The sequence below is a fragment of the Piliocolobus tephrosceles genome, chromosome 1, assembly GCF_002776525.5.
Source record: "Piliocolobus tephrosceles isolate RC106 chromosome 1, ASM277652v3, whole genome shotgun sequence".
Lineage (NCBI taxonomy): Eukaryota > Metazoa > Chordata > Mammalia > Primates > Cercopithecidae > Piliocolobus > Piliocolobus tephrosceles.
In genome coordinates, this window is record NC_045434.1 from 175,235,269 (window position 1) to 175,253,844 (window position 18,576).

At 46.1% G+C, this 18,576-nt stretch overlaps 1 protein-coding gene across 2 annotated transcripts; it reads right to left on the reverse strand.

Moving 5' to 3' along the window:
* Nucleotides 1-1,711: 1,711 nt before the first annotated feature.
* Nucleotides 1,712-13,973, reverse strand: LOC111548794 (cytochrome P450 4A11-like). Of its 2 annotated transcripts, none has more exons than XM_023221538.3 (12): nt 13,742-13,973; nt 10,498-10,639; nt 9,803-9,847; nt 9,200-9,327; nt 8,078-8,202; nt 7,555-7,709; nt 7,010-7,116; nt 6,706-6,896; nt 6,473-6,606; nt 5,517-5,581; nt 5,294-5,370; nt 1,712-2,837 (listed from the first exon to the last, which is right to left on the reverse strand). In XM_023221538.3, the coding sequence occupies exons 1-12, from the start codon at nt 13,934-13,936 to the stop codon at nt 2,642-2,644; spliced, it is 1,560 nt and encodes a 519-aa protein (XP_023077306.1). In that variant the 5' UTR covers nt 13,937-13,973; the 3' UTR covers nt 1,712-2,641. The 2 variants fall into 2 exon arrangements, with proteins under 2 accessions (XP_023077306.1, XP_023077307.1); XM_023221539.3 differs by having other exon boundaries at nt 1,726-2,837; nt 7,555-7,613.
* Nucleotides 13,974-18,576: the final 4,603 nt, after the last annotated feature.

Consider the following 18,576-nt stretch of genomic DNA (forward strand, 5'->3'; position numbering starts at 1 on the left):
TGGACAGGGTTGAGGATGCCCCTGCCCCATCACGGTGGCCAGCCAGAGAGGCAGAAGACGACCAAGAAGTCGTGCTGTTGGGAAGGAGCTGCTTGGGGTCTGACAGCCTCTTCCACCAGCCAGACCCATTTGCCTGCCTGGGCTGGCAACACCCCTGACTGGATAGCTGCCCACTCCATGAGCTTCTGGAGAAGCCTGCAGGTTCCATATGTGAGGGAGGTTCACAGGTGCCTGGTGACGTTGCTAGGCTGGGGTCTCTTTCTACACCTCACTGGGACAGTGGAGAGCTGAGTTTACAAGGCCTTCATGCCAGACCAGGCCTTTGAGGCTTTCCTGCTCAGCTCAGTGCAGCCTCACTATGGCTGGGATGTGGGGTGTTCCTAACCAAACTCCTGAAATCTTCATCCCCAACACAGTAGTGTTGGGAGGTGGGTCCTAGTGGGAGATATTTAGATCATGGGGACAGATCCTTTATGAAGAGATTAGTGCCCCCTTCCACCTCACGGGCTTGAGTTTTTGCTGTATCTGGAATGGACAAGTTTCCAAGACATTGGGATCAAAACAGAGTCTTGCTTCCTTAGTCTCTCTCTCATGCTTCCTCTGTCACCAGGCAATCTCAGCATGTGCCACTCCCCTTTTGCTTTCTGCCAGGAGTGGAAGCTGCATGAGGCCTTCATCTGATTGAGCTGCCTAAACTTAAACTTTTCAGCCACCAGATCATGAGCCAAATAAACCTCTTTTCTAGATCAATTACCCAGCCTTGGGTATTCCGTTACAGTAACACAAAACACAGCAAGACAGGCCCTTAGCTCAGCCTTGCTGTGATTCATCTTGAATCTAAATCATGGAATGGAGGCCTGCAGTCTATTCCCTATGGGTGTGAGCTTCTCCCTCTGATCTCCTGGATAAATATCCTTTGTCTAAACTCAGCTACCATGGGAGCCTCAGGAGCTGGACAGGGTGTGGGCACCAGGGGAGACATGGTAGGAGGCTGTGTGCAGGGGGATGGGTCAAGTCAGGTCCTGCTAGGGTTCTGGCACCAATGGTCATACCTCATCTCCATTTTCCCTCCTTGGTAGGGATTTATCTCCCTGCTTTAGTGTCTCCTCGTCTAACCCTATCGCCTTCCATGTGAAACTGGACAAAGCATGCAAGCTTGCAAACCTTATTCTAGAGAGGAGGGAAGATAGAGGGATTGTCTGGCTGTCAATCATGTACATAGGTGGGTAGCATACAGCACAGGTTTAGATGGACACATCAGATAACAATCAAGTAGGGGCTGTGCTAGGATGAACAATGGGTCTCCATGTTGTCCACATCCTAATTCATGAAACCTGTGCTTGTGGGACTGCATATGTCACAATGGACTTTTGAGTAAGTAATGGGTCTTGAGGTGGTGACATTATCTTTGATTATCTTAATAAGCTTGATGTAACTAACCACCAGGGTCCTTATAAGAGAGAAAGAGATGTGAAGACAGTCAGAGAGAGAGAGAGAGAGAGAGATTTGAAGATGCCATTGGCTTTAAAGAGGAAGGAGGGGACAGTACCAAAGAATGCAAAAAAGGCAGCTCTGGAGCTGAAAAGCCAAGGGGCAGGGCTCTGCCTGACGGCTTCTGGGGGTGGGGGTTTGGCCCTTTCCAGAACTTGTTTTCATCCAGTGAAACCCATATCTGACTTTGACCTCCAGAACTTAAGAGAATAAAAAGCCGTTATTTAAAATCACTGAGATTGTGATAGTTTATTACAGCAACAATAGGAAACTAACACAGAAATAGACAAGCAGGCAGGAAGAAGGAGACAGGCGTATGGGCAGTCTGGAGGGCAGGCAGGAGTTTGGGAGGTGAGTGGAGATTCAGGGATGTTGGAGTGATCGGACCCAACACCAGGTCGTGGGGATGACAAAGTCCAGCAGAATCAAAGAAATGAGAAAAGGCAGTTTGAGAGAGAAAGTGGGTCCAGGGTGCTAACGCTAAGCATGGAGTCTGTGAAGGCTCGGAGCTCTGGAAGCCCAGACTATTTATTGGTGATCGAACCAAGAAACAGCTGGTGAGAATGTGGGGGTCGAAAGGGCACGTTGCATTAAGCACATGATTTACAACTGACGGTTTAGCATATGCTCTGCTACTTGAGATAATGGAGAGCAGGTTCTTTTAACTCAAGATACAATCGATCCTGGGAGAAGAAGCAGAGAGGAGCCAGCAAGTCCAGACACATTCCAGAGCCACGAGCCCTGGATTTTATCCAAGTCATGAGGGGTTTTATGCCCTGGGCTTAGATTATGGTGCATCAGGGTAGCCTTCCACCCTTTAGCACACAGCGTGGTGTTCCAAAGGCCACAAGGTGTTTTAGACCCCAGACCCTCGACATGTTCCAAGAGTGTCAGACATGCGGAAGCCTCAGCTTCTCCCAACACTAAGTTTTTCTCCCAACAAGAGATACAGGTGGGTAGGAGACAGGTAGATAAGCAGGTAGGGAGCCTGGAGAAAGGTGAGCGAGAAGGACAGGCAGACTGCGGGACAGGAGGCAGGACAGCAGGCAGGTGGGAAGAGGGGAAGGTGGGCAGATAGAAAGCAGGATATGGGCAGACAGACAGGAGACAGGAGCGGGGGTCAGGAGGACAGGATGGCAGGTGGAGGCCCTCAAAGCTGGTCCTTGTCCTCACAAGGGTTAGGGAGCCTCCTGAGACGCAGGTGGATTCCATTTTTGGACTTCAACACAAGTCGTGCCATGGGGATGGGGATCCTGGTGGGGTCAGGCAGCAGCTCAAAGCGGAGCAGGGTCAGGGCCGTGGCCACCTTCAGCTCGTTCATGGCAAATTGTTTCCCGATGCAGTTCCTGGGCCAGGCAGAGACAATGAATTGAGAAGTGGCCTCAGGCTCCATTCTGATCTGAGCAGGTTTTGGCCCCTGACCCCAGCCCTGAGCTGGGCATTCAGTGCCCAACCTCATGTGTCCAGCCCCTGCACACTTACAGCCCATGGACACTTCCACCCCATCCTGGCTTCACACTATCCCAAACCTTGGACAGAGCCGACTTCCTGGGCTAGCTCGTAACTCCCACCTTCTACCTCTGCTCTCAGCAGGCCTGAAACCCTCTATCAAGACAGGGCCAGGGCTCTAAGGCAGAGTCTAATCACATGAATAGATAAAGAGTTAATCAATGGTTTGTTCACTCCTCCACAAACATTTCTTGTTCTTCAGTGTGGAGGTCAGTTCAGGTCCTGCAGGGTGAGGGTGGGCCACACTCTCAGGTGCTTCCCATGTAGTGGGACACACAGGGACCTGAATCCTCATAGGGGGCCCCCGATGGGTGGATTAAGGGAGTCAGAAGGGCAATGGGAGGCTTCCTGGAGGGGAACTGGGTGGGTGGCCCTCAGCTGTTGCCCCACCTGTCTCCCACTCCAGGGTCCAGGTTCCTGTCTAACCTCACTCCTCCATCCATCAGCCCCTGTAGCCTCCTAATTCTACCCCAGAAACGTCCTTCCTTGCCCTTTTTCAGTTTTCTCACCTGGACTTTCTGGATTTCTGCTTCCCCTCTCTGCACACTGAAGCCACAGCCCAGCTCAGACCCTCCCGCGCTCTGCATCACAGTGGGGACAGCATCCCAATGCCTCAGTTGGCAGACAAGCCCTCTGTGGGCTGTCGCCTCACCCACATTTTACCTGTCCAGCCCACATCCTAGCCCTGTTCATGCGGAGATGGCTGAGAATGTCCTCCCTCCACCTCTGCCTGCCACATCCTCAAGGCTAAAGTCAGAGCCCAGCTGCCTCTCACTCCCTGCCAGCTCTGTCTCTCCCTCCCAGCCCCCCAGGGAGCATTCGTGATTTATCCATGAACGCTCACAGTCCAGTGCCTCAGACAGCGCCAGGGACAGGGACACTCGACAAGCCACTCAGTGAGTGAATGAGTGAAAGGATGGATGACGGAATGATGTGTGTCTGGAGCACAGGATATATTTCTGTACAACACATTTTTGTACCTTTTATCTCTGTTTTCTTATCACGCTGCACAGGACTTGACCCACAGAGGTAGGCTTAAGAAATACTTTTATATTTGAATGATGCTATTTAAGTTTTAAAATGAATAAAATAGAAGGAAATACACTGAGAGTAAATACAGTTCTGAGATAGAAATGGAGCTTAGGAATGCTCTCCGGTTTTCTAGTGGCAGCGACATGATCTGCAGGCAATGTTTAGGAAGACTTTCTCATGCTGAGATAGACAGACCAGTGCTGGAGAAGGAGTTTCGGGAGGAAGCTTTTTCTTAAAGCCTGTTCTGTGTAAGTGAACTCACCATTTGAAGAAGTCACATAATTATTTCTTTGAACAAACTTTGTTTCTACTAAGAATTTGTATTGTTGTTGCCTGTTTGTATGTCACAGGACAATTCCTGATGCCACGATGATTTCCACCACAGCCATTCTGGAGTTTTCCTCTCCAGCTCACCAGCTATTTCAAGTGTGTTTTATATTTCACATACCAGGAGCCTTGAAATGTTGTGCGTTATATAATAATTATTGGGCTTTTCTCTCCAAGACAGTGTACTCTCCATTTTTTATGTTTTTGGCCAATATTGTGCTAAGTGGATTACAGGACTGTGGCATAAAAAGATCCCAAGGTATGTACAGATTTGCCAAATGGGGAAATAGACATAAATATGTGAACACTATATAATGCAGTCAAAATTTCATTGGGCAAGACAGAAAAATGTATGATATGACACACACTGTTGTAAAACTTTCTTCAAAGGGCTACCTTAACCTCTCCCTTATGTGGTTTGAAAGGTAGGACTTGCAGGTCATCTGTATGATAAACAGACGCAAAAATTTCAATGATTCATCTCTATGGCAGACTGGTGAATTAAATAGGGAAGGTTGTGTGCAGCATTGAGGATGTGTGGGGAGAGAGAAATCTACTGTTTACTATTCATGATAACTGAGAAAAGCAAACAGCTGAAGTTGAATTTCCTGGAGAATATCTAATTCTCATAATTCATATCCCTAAAGTAGGAAAATACGTGAATATACTGAAGTTTGGAACATGCACTGACAGTGAATTCAGGCTGCCCATTTGAAGAAGCAGAGGGAACAAAGTCTCCACGGGGTACTCTGGAATGCCACCTTCCTTTTGTACACAGAGACACCCACACCAGGTGCCTGACTTTCCCACAAGTACCAACATTTAAGGGCACATCTGAAGATGCCACATATGAACATCTGGCTCACAAAGATCAGAGGGTTGACCAGAGACTTCCCTTATTTCTCTCTCCCAATAACCACACAGGACGTCTCACCTTGATCCTCCTGAGAAGGGCAGGAAAGCGTGGCTGTGTTGAGCAGAACCCGGTGCAAAACGGGAAGGGTCAAACACCTGCAGAGCGAGCACCAGAGCCAGGATAGGTAAGGATCCAGCCCCTACTTGCCACTCATGAGGGGACAGGACTCCCAGAGGTGGAAGCAGGAAAAGGTATTGGTCTTGAGAGATCACCCCACTTCCTCCTCTCAAGGACCACATACCTCTGGGTTGGGCCACACTTTTGGGTTGTGGTGAAGGCCATAAATGGAGAGCATGACCGTGATACCTGTGGTGCAGGTTGGAAACAGAGAGAAGACCGATCATTCGCCCGGGGTGTCCTGGTACTTCAGCCAGCAGGGGCAAAAGAAGGCCCAAAAGGCCTACTTTCCACAAATTGTCACTTTGACTGGGATGATTCTGCCATTATGCAGGTGGGTTAGGCTTGACAAAGCATGTGAGTTCAGACGATGAACCATTTATGCAGGAACGAGAAGCAAGAAAGAATCAGAGCATTACTCTTTAGAGTAAGTCCAGTGACATTTCACATTCATCAAATATCCTCCAAGTTCCATTGGAGAATATACATGAACTCGCTCAATACAACAACGCTCCAAGGAAGACATTCTTTTGCTCTCAGTTTTCAGGGGAGATACCTGAGTCTCAGAGAGACTTATTGTCTTGTCTGTGTTCACACGACTAGGTTATGGCAGGACTGGGACCAGAACCGGGGGGGTTGCGCCTTGGTGGCCCCAGATCTGGTCATCAGCTGCTCTCTGCCATCAACCTGAGGGGTCCTCAGAGACTGGACAACAGCTGACCCGGGAAATGAGATTCCTGATCAGCCTCTTTTGCGCTGACCCCATGAGGAGAGAAACACATCCTTGTCTGCCCTTGTCTGATTCTCTTTCCAGCCCTGCACATCTCAAGGAGTAGAATTTTAGAGTTACTGACCCAAGGCCACATTCAGAGATTAACACTTATTTCTTGAGCTTTTGGTGGGTTCAAGCTGTCGGCCAGATATTTTAAATTCTTAATCCTAAATACAAAATATGTTTTTGATTTTTTTAAAACAAAAGGGAGACCCAGAGATGTGCAGAACTCTGAAGCACACTTGGATTTCTGACCCTCCACATGTCCCTGTGGAGAGTTTAGGTGAGAGGGTGGGGGAAGTTCATACCTTTGGGCAAGGAGCGCCCATCAGGGAAGGTGACGGGAGTGCTGAGCTCTCTGCCAATGCCTGGCACCGGTGGGTAGAGTCTCAGTGCCTCCTTAATGCACATGGTGGTGTAGGGCATCTGGTCTAGGTGGTTCCTGAAACAAGCCCATCCTGAACATCAGCAAGGCCTGGGGAGTCGAGGGGCTTCCCCTATAGAGAAGGCAGGGAACCCCATCTTTTGAGCCCTCACTCACCAGGTGATGGAGGCTCCATCACCCAGGAGGCCACGGATCTCTTCCCGGCACCTCTCCTGATGCTTGGGGTGTGTGGCCAGAGCATACAGGATCCAGGAGATCCCACTGGCTGTGGTGTCGTGGCCCTCGAACATGAACGTGTCCACCTCAGCACGGAGGTCCTTGTCTGACAAGATGCTCCCATTCTCCATCTGGGAAGACCATGGTGAAAGTGCAGGGCTGGTCTCTTGCTCTGTACTTCTGGGCAAAGACTCATGCTCTGTACTTCTGGGCAAAGACTCAGGCCTCTCCTACACATACTCACTTTGGCCACGAGGAGGATGTCCAGGAAATCCAAGTGCTTCTTCCTCTTGACCTTCTCCAGCTCCCCTTCCTTCTGTAGTTGAGCCTTCCTCAGTTGGATCACTTGGTCTGTACCAGAACAATGGTTACCAGGCAGAGCTGAGACCATCAGCAGCCCCCAGGAGGCCTAGCTGCCCAAATGCCCCCATGTGGGTGTCTGGTAGATCTCAGCATGAATGTGAGTGTGGGTGCAGGGTCGGGGTGGAAGTTCTAGTACTGTGTGAGGCAGGGCAGCCCTCCCCACAGTGGCACAGTTCATGGAGGCTCTGTTTCAATGCTGTTTGGACAGGGTTTCATGCAGTTATCTCCATGTGGGGACATGGATAAACTAAGGCACAGAATCTGGCCCCTCACATATCAGCTCCCAGCCCCTGAGCAAGGGAATTCCCCAGGCTGAGTGTGATCTGGCTTCTGCAGGGTTCCTAGGGGCCTTCTCTGCCTGAGGAGTCAAGGCAGGTTCTTTCACATGCCTGGGAAAGGCTGGGAGACAAGAGGAAGAGACAGAACCTGTGTGCTGATGGGCGAGCTGGCAGGCGCGGTGTGTCCAGCGGCCAGCAGAGATCAGGCTGTAGATGGTGTCATTCTGGTGAAACACATTCCTCGCACGGGAAAAAGTCAGGTTGTTCAGGTCATTAATGGCCTGGATGTAGGACTGAGAATTCCTGAGGGAGAGTATGAAGAAGAGACCGTAGTAGGGGTGGGCCCATTACCCGGAAGTAGAATGGGGTCTGAAAGGAGGCAGCCTCAGATAATGGGGACAAGCAGCCTTGAGGCAATGTTTCTTCTATCTTACAGCCCTATTATCCTTTGACCTTTATCAGATGGTATGAACAACGAGGGTCCACCTGTGCTAGGAATTAGGCATCTGTTCCTGAGACTTTGTTTGGTCTGGACCGGAATTAGAGTTTGGTCAGAGACTGACTCTTCCTTTGTGTGGAGGTGAGCCTTCACGCTCCCCCACCTGGCCCTCAGGTATGTGCACTCCACTTGATAAGAACAAGGGCCCTGCAACTGGAGGGTTATCACTGACCTGTCCACCTGGATGCTGCCCTGGTGGCTGAAGGCACACTTCATGATGGTGTCCAGGGTCATCAACGAGACGTGCTGAAAGACCTCCAGAGGGGAATCCTGGTCAAGGAGCTTTTCCCATTTGTCCTGTGGTGGGAGAGGGCATGGACCTTCTTAATCTCCAAGAAGTGCTTTGCTAATAAGGCCTGGCTTTTTCCTGTACCTGCAGATATCTTGTTTTTTCCTGTAGCTTGCAGATATCTTGGTTGGGATTCCTCCCTTTACAGAGCAGATGCATTGTAGAAACTGGGACTGTGAAGCCAGTGTTGGTAAACTGACCCCTAAGTCTTTTAATACAATATTAAACAGATCCTCTCGCAATAGCATGGATTAAGTATTAAATTATGCGTTTCAGTTAGGACATATGGTTGTGAAAATTTTGTTGTTATTGTTGTTCTGGGATAAATAATGGGGGACTCTTCAGTGTTCTGAGAGCTGAGCTAGTTCTGAGGGACTAGTAGGAAAGTTTCCGTGCCAAAGATAGCTTAAGGGGCTAGTATGGGCACTCTGTTGTAGAGAAAACAGGGACTTCAATTCTTTTCCATTCATCAAAATTTGCTGGGCCCAGTTGGGTGAGAAATCAAGAGTCCTGATCGGAGATGATGCTATGGCAGATATTGCTCTGAGAACATAGACCTGGAGTTCATTTCCTTCCAAGGGTGGCTTAAATCCATGCAGAAACCTGGGGCCCCAGGCCAGAGCCTGGGTGGGTGACATCTTGGCCTGTCCATGCTGCCACTGAGGCTGCCATTGCCCAGGCCAGCCAGCATAGGAAGTCCTGCTGTCCAACAAGATTGCATACTCCTCCAGTCCCTTGTGCTGAAGGTTTCAAAGTGGGAGGAGAAGGGCCTTGTGTTCACCATGAATCTCTATTCCTATGGTGGGGAACAAAGTGTGGATCTGACCTGATGTTCTCCTACTTTATACAACTCTGGGGAACCCTCTACTCTCACAGCAATGACATGAGAGTGTTGTTCCATGTGTCTATGTCTATAGCCGCCTGTGGGACACAGGGTTGAGAATGGAGTTCGTGAGAGTGTGTGCTGTGAGTGGGTGTGGGGAGAGGACAGAGACATGGACTCACCAGCATCACTCGTACAGAGTCTGCCATGAGCCCCACATAGGCCTTCAGGATGTCATAGTGGAAGGCTGGGGTCAGCATCCGGCGATGCTGGAACCATGTCTGCCCATTCAACAGGAGCAAGCCGTACCCTAAGGTAAACATGAATGTGTGTATGTGTGTGTGTCGGGGGCTGCACGGACCTAGGGATGACTGGTGACAATTTGGGAGGGAGAAAGGTGGCTTCTCGGGGAGAGAACTATCCAGAAGAAGCCACATCATGGGCAAATGCAGGAAAAGGAGGTATGTTTCAGGCATGCGAATTTTCTGATTGAACTGCTACATCCATGTGATTATGACAGCTGTGAGATAAAGGTTGAAAAGGGTTGTGGGCAGATTTAAAATAAACGTGAGGCCAAGGATGTCTGGAGAGAACTGAGACATGAAATGGAAGAAGCTGAGCCTCAGGAAGGTTTGCACCAGCATTAGGAAGGGGTGAGGGTCTTGTTAGAAGAAGGAAATGAGGCTTGATTTGGGGATGGCCCCTAATCTGTTGTTCTCTGTGAGCCAAAGAAATAACTCAAACCTAACTAGGGAGTGGGCTGCAGTCCTAGTCTGCACACATACCAATCCATGGAGCCAGGAATCTGTAGGGATCTTGGGATTTCGGGTCTGAAAGGTAAGAAAGGGCTTTATAGGAAACTAGGAGCTACTAAGCAAGGCAGTCTCAGAGGCAGCCATCAGTTCTTGGTGTCTGTCAGTTGGCAGTTTGACCCATGTCATCTCCCACTTGACTCCCATCCACTTCTATTTCTATCCTGAAGGTCAGTGTGAGCTCAGGAAGACAGACTCAGTGTTCCCTCAGGAAAACACGCAGAGGGCTAGGAAGGTGAACTGGTGAGACACATAGGCTAGGTCTTCTATGACAATGAATAATACAGAGCCATGAGATTTTCTACATTGATGTTTTCCTAGTCACTTCTTGACCAGGACAGGCAACAATTAGAGCTTCAAAACCCAAGTCAATGTGAGTATGAAATTTGTTTTACAGATCTGGGGCAATTTACATTTCAGAGAACCTCAATTTTCTTAATAGAGAAATAGAAAAAAGAATAGAAAATTCAGCCCCACATATTGTTTTAAACATTCAGTATTCAGTAAATATTTTTGGCTACAGCCTGGGCATGGTGGGCTTGGTGATGCATGGGAGAGGTTTCAGATATTGATGTTTGAACAGCCACTCTCTCCTGGAATTTTACAGACCCAGGGGCATGTGTCAAGAGGGAAGAGACATTGCAGTTGGGATGGGAGTTCTATCTCACCTGATCTCCCCAGAATCACCTTCATATAGTCAGGGTCATGGAGCTGGACACGAACTTTGCCTCCCCATAGCCAAAGAGGACAGGCAGTTGGGAATGTCTCCACCCATTTCCGAATCCGTTGTAGCTCCTGGTCCTGTTGGAACTGTCAACAAGGGTAGACAGATGAACACTTTCATTTACTTCTAGTCTTTGCAGCAGGAGTGAAGGGCAGGACAACCACAGGAGCCATGAAGCAGAGGTTAGGGATTTAGATCTGTTTCTGATGACCTCAGCTGTGATCCAGATTCTTGCTCTTTCCCCAGGACTTGACATTAGGCCAAGTGCTATGAGCCCTCACTCAATACTGCCACCAGAAATTTAAGTTAGCCTTTGTCTTCATGTTGTGTACAATCTCTGGAAGTCATAAATACAACGTTTTCCATGGGCAATGTGCATAACTTGTATCACTTGATAAGTAGATTTGTAAAATCATTTAGTATATTTAGAGAATAAAATGAATTAATGTAAACATTTTAAATTACACAATAATTTTATATAATCATACTTGTTATATTTTCAATATTATCCCAGCATATATGGTAAATATTTGTGAAAATAAGATAGCATTTGGGATGTGTATGGCTAAGCAAAAAAAGATTAACTATACAATTGTGTGCATAATAGTATTCTATATGTTGGATATGTACTGATTTATGGAATGGAGTCTGGGTATATGCCTATGGTGCTGTATTAGTGTATACTTTTGAGATTTGGGTTTCTTATTCTCATTTTCACTTATCAATGAATTATGAACTCCCTGTTGCCTGCAGTCATCTTTCTAAACTCTTCGATGTGGATCCCAAAGCCCTTGGCTTTCTGGCTTTAACTTCTCTTTTCTTGCCTTCAGCCCTGCTGGCATTTCCATCATCGCCCATTTGTTTCAGCTCCAATGCCGATGTCACAACTGCTGCTGATTCGCACACTAGCTACACCTGCTCACTCTTCTGGGCCCTGGCACTTGCTCTTTTCTCTACCTTGAATGCCCTTTCCCTCTGCCACAGAGCAGCCACCTCTCCTCAGCTTTCAAGACTCAGCTTTGCTTTAATCTCATCTGGAACCCTCATAGACATTGGGTCCTAGTGATGTTCCATGTAGCAAACTCTTCTTTATTTCAACTGCTTCTAGTAACTCAAAGCAACTGTCTACCACATAAGTATCTAATGTCTGCCCACCTCCTTCTGGCAATCATACTCTCCAGCTCTGAGGCAGCTTGCCCTACTGTGGGATAGGCTCCTTCATTCAGCACATGCTTACTGCGCACAAACTATGTGCCCAGTGTGGTTCAGGCACTGCGTTAGGACACAGCTGTGGTCCTTATCTGTGTGGAATTTTCAGTCTAGTTGGGGGGTAAGGAAGATTAGAGGCTGTGCAGTAGGGGATAATGGATATGAGATGGAAGGAAGGACAAGCATCTGGGGAAGCTTGGAAGAGGGACCTAACTCAGAACTGAACATTAGACAGCTCTTCCTCACTCATTGAGTCATCATCTATTGAGGGACTATTGGGTTACAAAGATAAATCTGAGATGGTTTCTCCCAGAAGAAGCCCACACTAATGACACTGTAGAAAAATAACTGAGTAAAGTTAACACTGCTCTGGCCTCTTGAGAAGGACAGCCCAGAGAAAAAAAGAGTTGGCCCTTCACTACTGGGAGGCCCAGGAGGCCTTCTTGAAGGAGGTAGCTTGGTGCTGGGCCTTAAGAGATAGATATGAGTGAGAAGATAATTCCAGGTAGCAAGCACAGTGTGATCAGAGGCCTAGAGGTTGAAACGCATAGGCAGGTAGTGAGGTAGTGAGTAACATATGGTAAAGGAGGAGAATGGGAAAGAAGGCAGAGTGGTATTGGGACCAGTCCATATAGGGCTTGAACACTGTCAGGCCCCCACATTGGTTCTGCTCTGCTGAGAACTATGTTGCCTCCTTTGCTGAGAAACAACAGGCCTCAGTTCCCTGCAACCCCTGTCTCCACTTAAGTGTGTTCAATTCATAGCACCTTGGTGAGTCCCTCTCCATGCAGCCCCTTACCTTGCTCAGTTCCTACCCACCCCCTCCGCGTGCAGGGATAGTAGTGCACAGGAGATGGGCTGTGTCCCTCCTTAGCCCTCTTGCTGCTCCTTTCTCTTTTTCCTCTGTTCCTCTACGCCTGGCATGTCCAATCTTTTGGCTTTCCTAGGCCACATTGGAAGAAAAAGAATTGTCTTGGGCCATGCATAAAATGCACTAACACTAATGATAGCTGATGAACTCAAAAAAATTGCAAAATAACCTCATAATGTTTTAAGAAAGTTTATGAATTTGTGTTGGGCTACCTTCAAAGCCATCCTGAGCTACATGCAGCCCCATGGGGCATGGGTTGGACAAGCTTGCTCTACACACCTGAGCTGACCATCAAGGTGTGCCAGGATTTTGCTGATTGCTGGGGCACAGGGAGGGGATGACATGCTCACATCCAGGGAGCTCACAGTCCGGGTGTGTGGGAGGAGAGCCAGGAGGTCAACACACACTGTTCAACGTGCAACTCAGACACTAGTCTCCTCACCTGGAGAACATTGTGCAGGCTGCCCCCATCATGGGTACCCACAATTGTCAGGTTTTCAGGTCCTAAATCACCTGTTGTGGAAATTCTGTGAGTCTTGGGGAAACTTACTTAGCCAGTTGGTTCCCTACACCAGCAGGTTTCTGCCTCGGATATCTACCCCAGCAGAGTGAGCTCTTTTCCTGCAGTCTGGCACCTTCTCAAATTCCTGCCTGTATTCTTCACAGACCATGAACTCCTCATGCCACGGATTCCTCAGAGGGGTGTCTGTGCTCCCAGGTAAACGCAGGGCCAGGCAGAGAGGATGGCATTGAGTGACTGGGCAGGGAGCATCTAGAAGCCTTGTTCTTTGAGAAAAGCCAAGGCTTATGGGGTAATCAGTCCGGAGACAATCAGGAATTGCCCTCCACGTGCAGGACTGCCAAGACACACTTGATATCTGCAGAAGGAGGGCATGGGTGATAGAGCTCAGGACCAGCAGGATGGGCTTCATGGGAGGAGTGAGCTCCTTATGACTGGGACAAGCTGACACCAGAGAGGTAGGCTGGGTGTTCCTTTGAGGCCTCATATTTGTTACAAAACAAGGCTTTTCTCTATGGATTTTGTGACCAGGGTCTCAGAGTCCCACACCTCTTTGCCCTCCCACTCCCCCACTGAGTTCCTCCTTACCTCCTGTTTGTGCCCGAAGAGCCAGTGGGAGGGAGGGCATGGGAACTGCTGGAGGGCTTTGAGCAGCCACTGCCTGTGCAGGTAGAGCTGAGCTGCTTTGATCAGCAGCAGAAGCAGAATGAGCAGGGAGGCCACTTGGAGGATCCCGGAGACACCACCCAGGAGTCTGCTGGGGCTCAGCACAGAGGCACTCATGATGCAGCACCTGCTGGATCTCTGAGTGCCCCTACCTCTCCCTGTCCACCCCTGTCCACCTGTGCTGAAATCCTGAGAGGATTGTCCCGCCCACTTGTGGGGAGAGTGAAGGGGGAGGGCAGAACTTGGACCTCAGGGTTCATAATCAATTGACTACGGATGATCCAACTAGGGGAACAGTGGGAGATAAGCTTCATCAGCTGTCTACCACATTTCCTTGCCCATGTACCTCATAAATCTTTAATGAGCATTTACTGTGTGCCAGGCAGTATGCTTGGTGTGTGGGCACCACTGCGAGGAAAACAGACTTGAATGCTGACCTCAAGGAATTTACATTCTGCTTTACTACATTGCAATAATGTTCGCTCAGTAGCACTTTTTTTTGTTACACGTTCAAAGAAAATTCTCAACATGATATGTACATTTAAACTTAACATTAACCAAGTGCTGAATCATTACTTTTGTCTTATTGCAAATCTAATTGTATTTACTGTAAAAACCACTTCCATCTATATATTGAGTGAGGAGTGGGAAATATGTCTTTCTATTAACTGGATGATGATATGGACAAACAGATGCTAATATGGCAGCTGTTCAAGTACTTTATTTTATTTCATTGGGGAGATTGGTCTCATAATATCCATAGCATGATTTTTCTCCCTCAATTCATATACATGACAATTAAAAAAATTCTACATAATGTTAGTTATGATTTTTTTTCCCCATTGATAGGTCTACCTTCTTTACCAGAGAAAGTCCTAGGGCAATTTTACTCCTACTTCAGTCTGGTACTATAGCCACAGCAGGAGCATGTTTGCCAATTCTCTTTCATCCTACACTTGTACATAATTACACAATCAGAACTTTGCACTCGGTTTAGGAGCCCTGACTGCCTTGTTGAGGACAATCTGTACTGAACATAAATTAGTATTTAAAAAATGATTGCTTTGCTAACCTCAAGTAAAGTAGGTTAAATAGTAATTATTGCTATGAATTAACCCTCCCTGGCATTTTTACATGCATATCTGTGCATGAGCATTCTTTTTTTTCCTTGTTTTATAATTTCAACTTTTATTTTAGATTCAGGTACGTATGCAGATTTTTTACACTGTTATATTGTGTGATGCCAAGGGTTTGGATACAGATGATTCTGCCGCTCAGGTAGTGAGTATGGCATATATTAGTCATTCTTTCAACGCTTACTCATATCTGTACCTACCCCTCTAGTAGTCTCCAGTGTCTATTGTTTCCATATCTATGTCCATAAGTACCCAACACGTAATTCCCACTTATCAGTGAGAACATGTGGTATTTGGTTTTCTGTTGCTGTGTTAATTCACTTAGGATTATTGCCTCCCGATTCATTCATGTTGCTCAAAGAACATGATTGCATTTTTTTTCTTACTGCTGAGTATTCCACTGTGTATATGTATCACATTTTCTTTATCCAGTCCATCATTGATGGGCACCAAGCTTGATTCCATGTCTTTGCTATTGTGAATAGTGCTGTGATGAATGTACGAGGGGAGGTGTCTTTTGGTAGAACAACTTATTTTCTTTTGGATATATAGCTAACATTGGGATTGCTGGGTCAAATAGTAGTTTTATTTTAAGTTCCTTAAGAAATCTCCAAACTGCTTTCCATGGTGGCGGAGCTAGTTTACCTTTCCAGAAATAATGTACACACATTATGTTTTTTTTTTTTTTCTGCAGCCTAGACAGCAAGTGTTGATTTGAAACTTTTTAAATAATAGCCATTCTGACTTGTGTGAGATGTGGTTTTGATTCACATTTCTGTTGATCAGTGATGTTAAGCAATTTTTTAAAGTATTTGTTGGCTGTTCATATGTCTTCTTTAGAGAAGTGTCTGTGTCTTTAATAGGGTTATTTGTTTTTTGCTTGTATTGGAAATTCTGGCCAGGTAAGAGAAAGAAATAAAGGATATTCAAATAGGAAGAGAGGAAGTCAAATTGTCTCTGTTTGCAGATGACATGATTGTATATTTAGAAAACCCCATTGTCTCAGTTCCAAATCTCCTTAAGCTGATAAGAAACTTCAGCCAAGTCTCAGGATACAAAATCAATGTGCAAAAATCACAAGCATTCCTACACACCAGTAATAGACAAACAGAAAGCCAAATCATGAGTGAACTCCCATTCACAATTGCTACAAAGAAAATAAAATACCTAGGAATACCACTTACAAAGGATGTGAAGGACCTCTACAAGGAGAACTACAAACCACTGCTCAACGAAATAAAAGAGGACACAAACAAATGGAAAAAATTCCATGCTCATGGGTAGGAAGAATCAATATAGTAAAAATGGCCAAACTACCCAAAGCAGTTTATAGATTCAATGCTATTCCCATCAAGCTACCATTGAATTTCTTCACAGAATTAGAAAAAACTACTTTAAATTTCATACGGAACAAAAAAAGAGCTCACATTTCCAAGACAATCCTAAGCAAAAAGAACAAAGCTGGAGGCATCATGCTACCTGACTTCAAACTATACTACATGCTAACCAAAACAGCATGATACTGGTACTAAAACAGATATATAGACCAATGGAACAGAACAGAAATAACACCACATGTCTACAATTATCTGATCTTTGACAAACCTGACAAAAACAAGCAATGGGGAAAGGTTTCCCTATTTAATAAATGGTGTTGGGAAAACTGGCTAGCCATATGCAGAAAACTGAAACTGAGTCCCTTCCTTACACCTTATACAAAAATTAACTCAAGATGGATTAAAAACTTAAACTTAAGGTATAAAACCATAAAAACCCTATAAGAAAACCCAGGTAATACCATTCAGGACATAGGCATGAGCAAGGACTTCGTGTCCAAAACATCAAAAGCATTGGCAACAAAAGCCAAAATTGACAAATGGAATCTAATTAAACTAAAGAGTTTCTGCACAGCAAAAGAAACTCATCAGAGTGAACAGGCAACCTACAGAATGGGAGAAAATGTTTGTGATCTATCCGTTTGACAAAGGGCTTATATTGAGAATCTACGAAGAACCTAAACATATTCACAAGGAAAAAAAACTCCGCCAAAATGTGGGCAAAGGATATGAACAGACACTTCTCAAAAGAAGACATTTATGTGACCGACAAACATAGCAAAAAGAGCTCATCACTACTGGTCATTATAGAAATGCAAATCAAAACCACAATGAGATACCATCTCATGCCCGTTAGAATGACAATCATTAAAACGTCAGGAAACCACAGATGCTGGAGAGGATGTGGAGAAGTAGGAACGCTTTTACACTGTTGGTGGGAGTGCAAATTAATTCAACCATTGTGGAAGGCAGTGTGGCGATTCCTCAAGGATCTGGAACCAGAAATACCATTTGACCCAGCAATTCCATTACTGGGTGTATACCCAAAGGATTATAAATCATTCTACTATAAAGACACCTGCACATGTATGTTCATTGTGACACTGTTCACAATAGCAAAGACTTGGAACCAACCCAAATGCCCATCAATGATAGATTGGATAAAGAAAATGTGGTACATATACGCCATGGAACACTATACAGCCATAGAAAGGATGAGTTCATGTCCTTTGCAGGGACGTGGATGAAGCTGGAAACCATCATTCTCAGCAAACTAACACAAGAACAGAAAACCAAACACCACATATTTTCACTCATAAGTGGGAGTGGAACAATGAGAACACATGGACACAGGGAGGGGGACATCACACACCGGGGCCTGTCAGGGGTCGGGGGTTAGGGGAGGGATAGTATTAGGAGAAATGCCTAATGTAGATGATGGGTTAATGGGTGCAGCAAACCACCATGGCATGTGTATACCTATGTAACAAACCTGCACGTTCTGCACATGTATCTCAGAACTTAAAGTATAATAAAAAATAATTTATTTAATTTCTTTAGGGATTCTGGATATTAGACCTTTGTCAGATGCATAGTTTATGAATATTTTCTCCCATTCTGTAGGTTGTCTGTTTACTCTGTTTATAGTTTCTTTTGCTGTGCAGAAGCACTTTAATTAAGTCCAACTTGTCAATTTTTACTTTTTTGCAATTGCTTTTGAGGACTTAGTTATAAATTCTTTCTCAAGGCTGATGTACATCATCATGTTTCCTAGGTTTTCATCTAGGATTCTTATAGTTTGAGGTTTTACATTTAAACCTCTAATCCATCTTTTTTTTTTTTTTTTTTTTTAATCTTGGCTCACTGCAAGCTCTGCCTCCCGGGTTCATGCCATTCTCCTGCCTCAGCATCCTGAGTACCTGGGACTACAGGCACCTGCCACCATGCCTGGCTAATTTTTTTTATTTTTAGTAGAGATGGGGTTTCACTATAATAGCCAGGATGGTCTCGATCTCCTGACCTCGTGATCTGCCCGCCTTGGCCTCCCAAAGTGCTGGGATTACAGGAGTGAGCCACCGTGCCCAGCCCCTTTAATCCGCCTTAAGTTAATTTTTATGTGGTGAAAAGTCAGGGTCCAGTTTCATTCTTTTGCATATGGCCACCCAGTTTTCCCAGTACCATTTATTGTATAGGGAGTCCTTTTTCCATTGCTTATTTTTGTCAACTTTGTTGAGGATCAGATGGCTGTAGGTGCATAGCTTTATTTCTGAGTTCTCTGAACTGT

Excerpts from the sequence above, each read along its gene's own strand:
- LOC111548794 (XM_023221538.3), bottom strand. The coding sequence starts at position 13,936 with ATGAGTGCCTCTGTGCTGAGCCCCAGCAGACTCCTGGGTGGTGTCTCC. Across the intron at positions 9,848-10,497 it reads GGTGATTCTGGGGAGATCAG|ACCCGAAATCCCAAGATCCC; the intron begins GTGAGATAGAAC and ends CTTACCTTTCAG. Across the intron at positions 9,328-9,802 it reads ATTCCTGGCTCCATGGATTG|GGTACGGCTTGCTCCTGTTG; the intron begins GTATGTGTGCAG and ends TGTTTACCTTAG.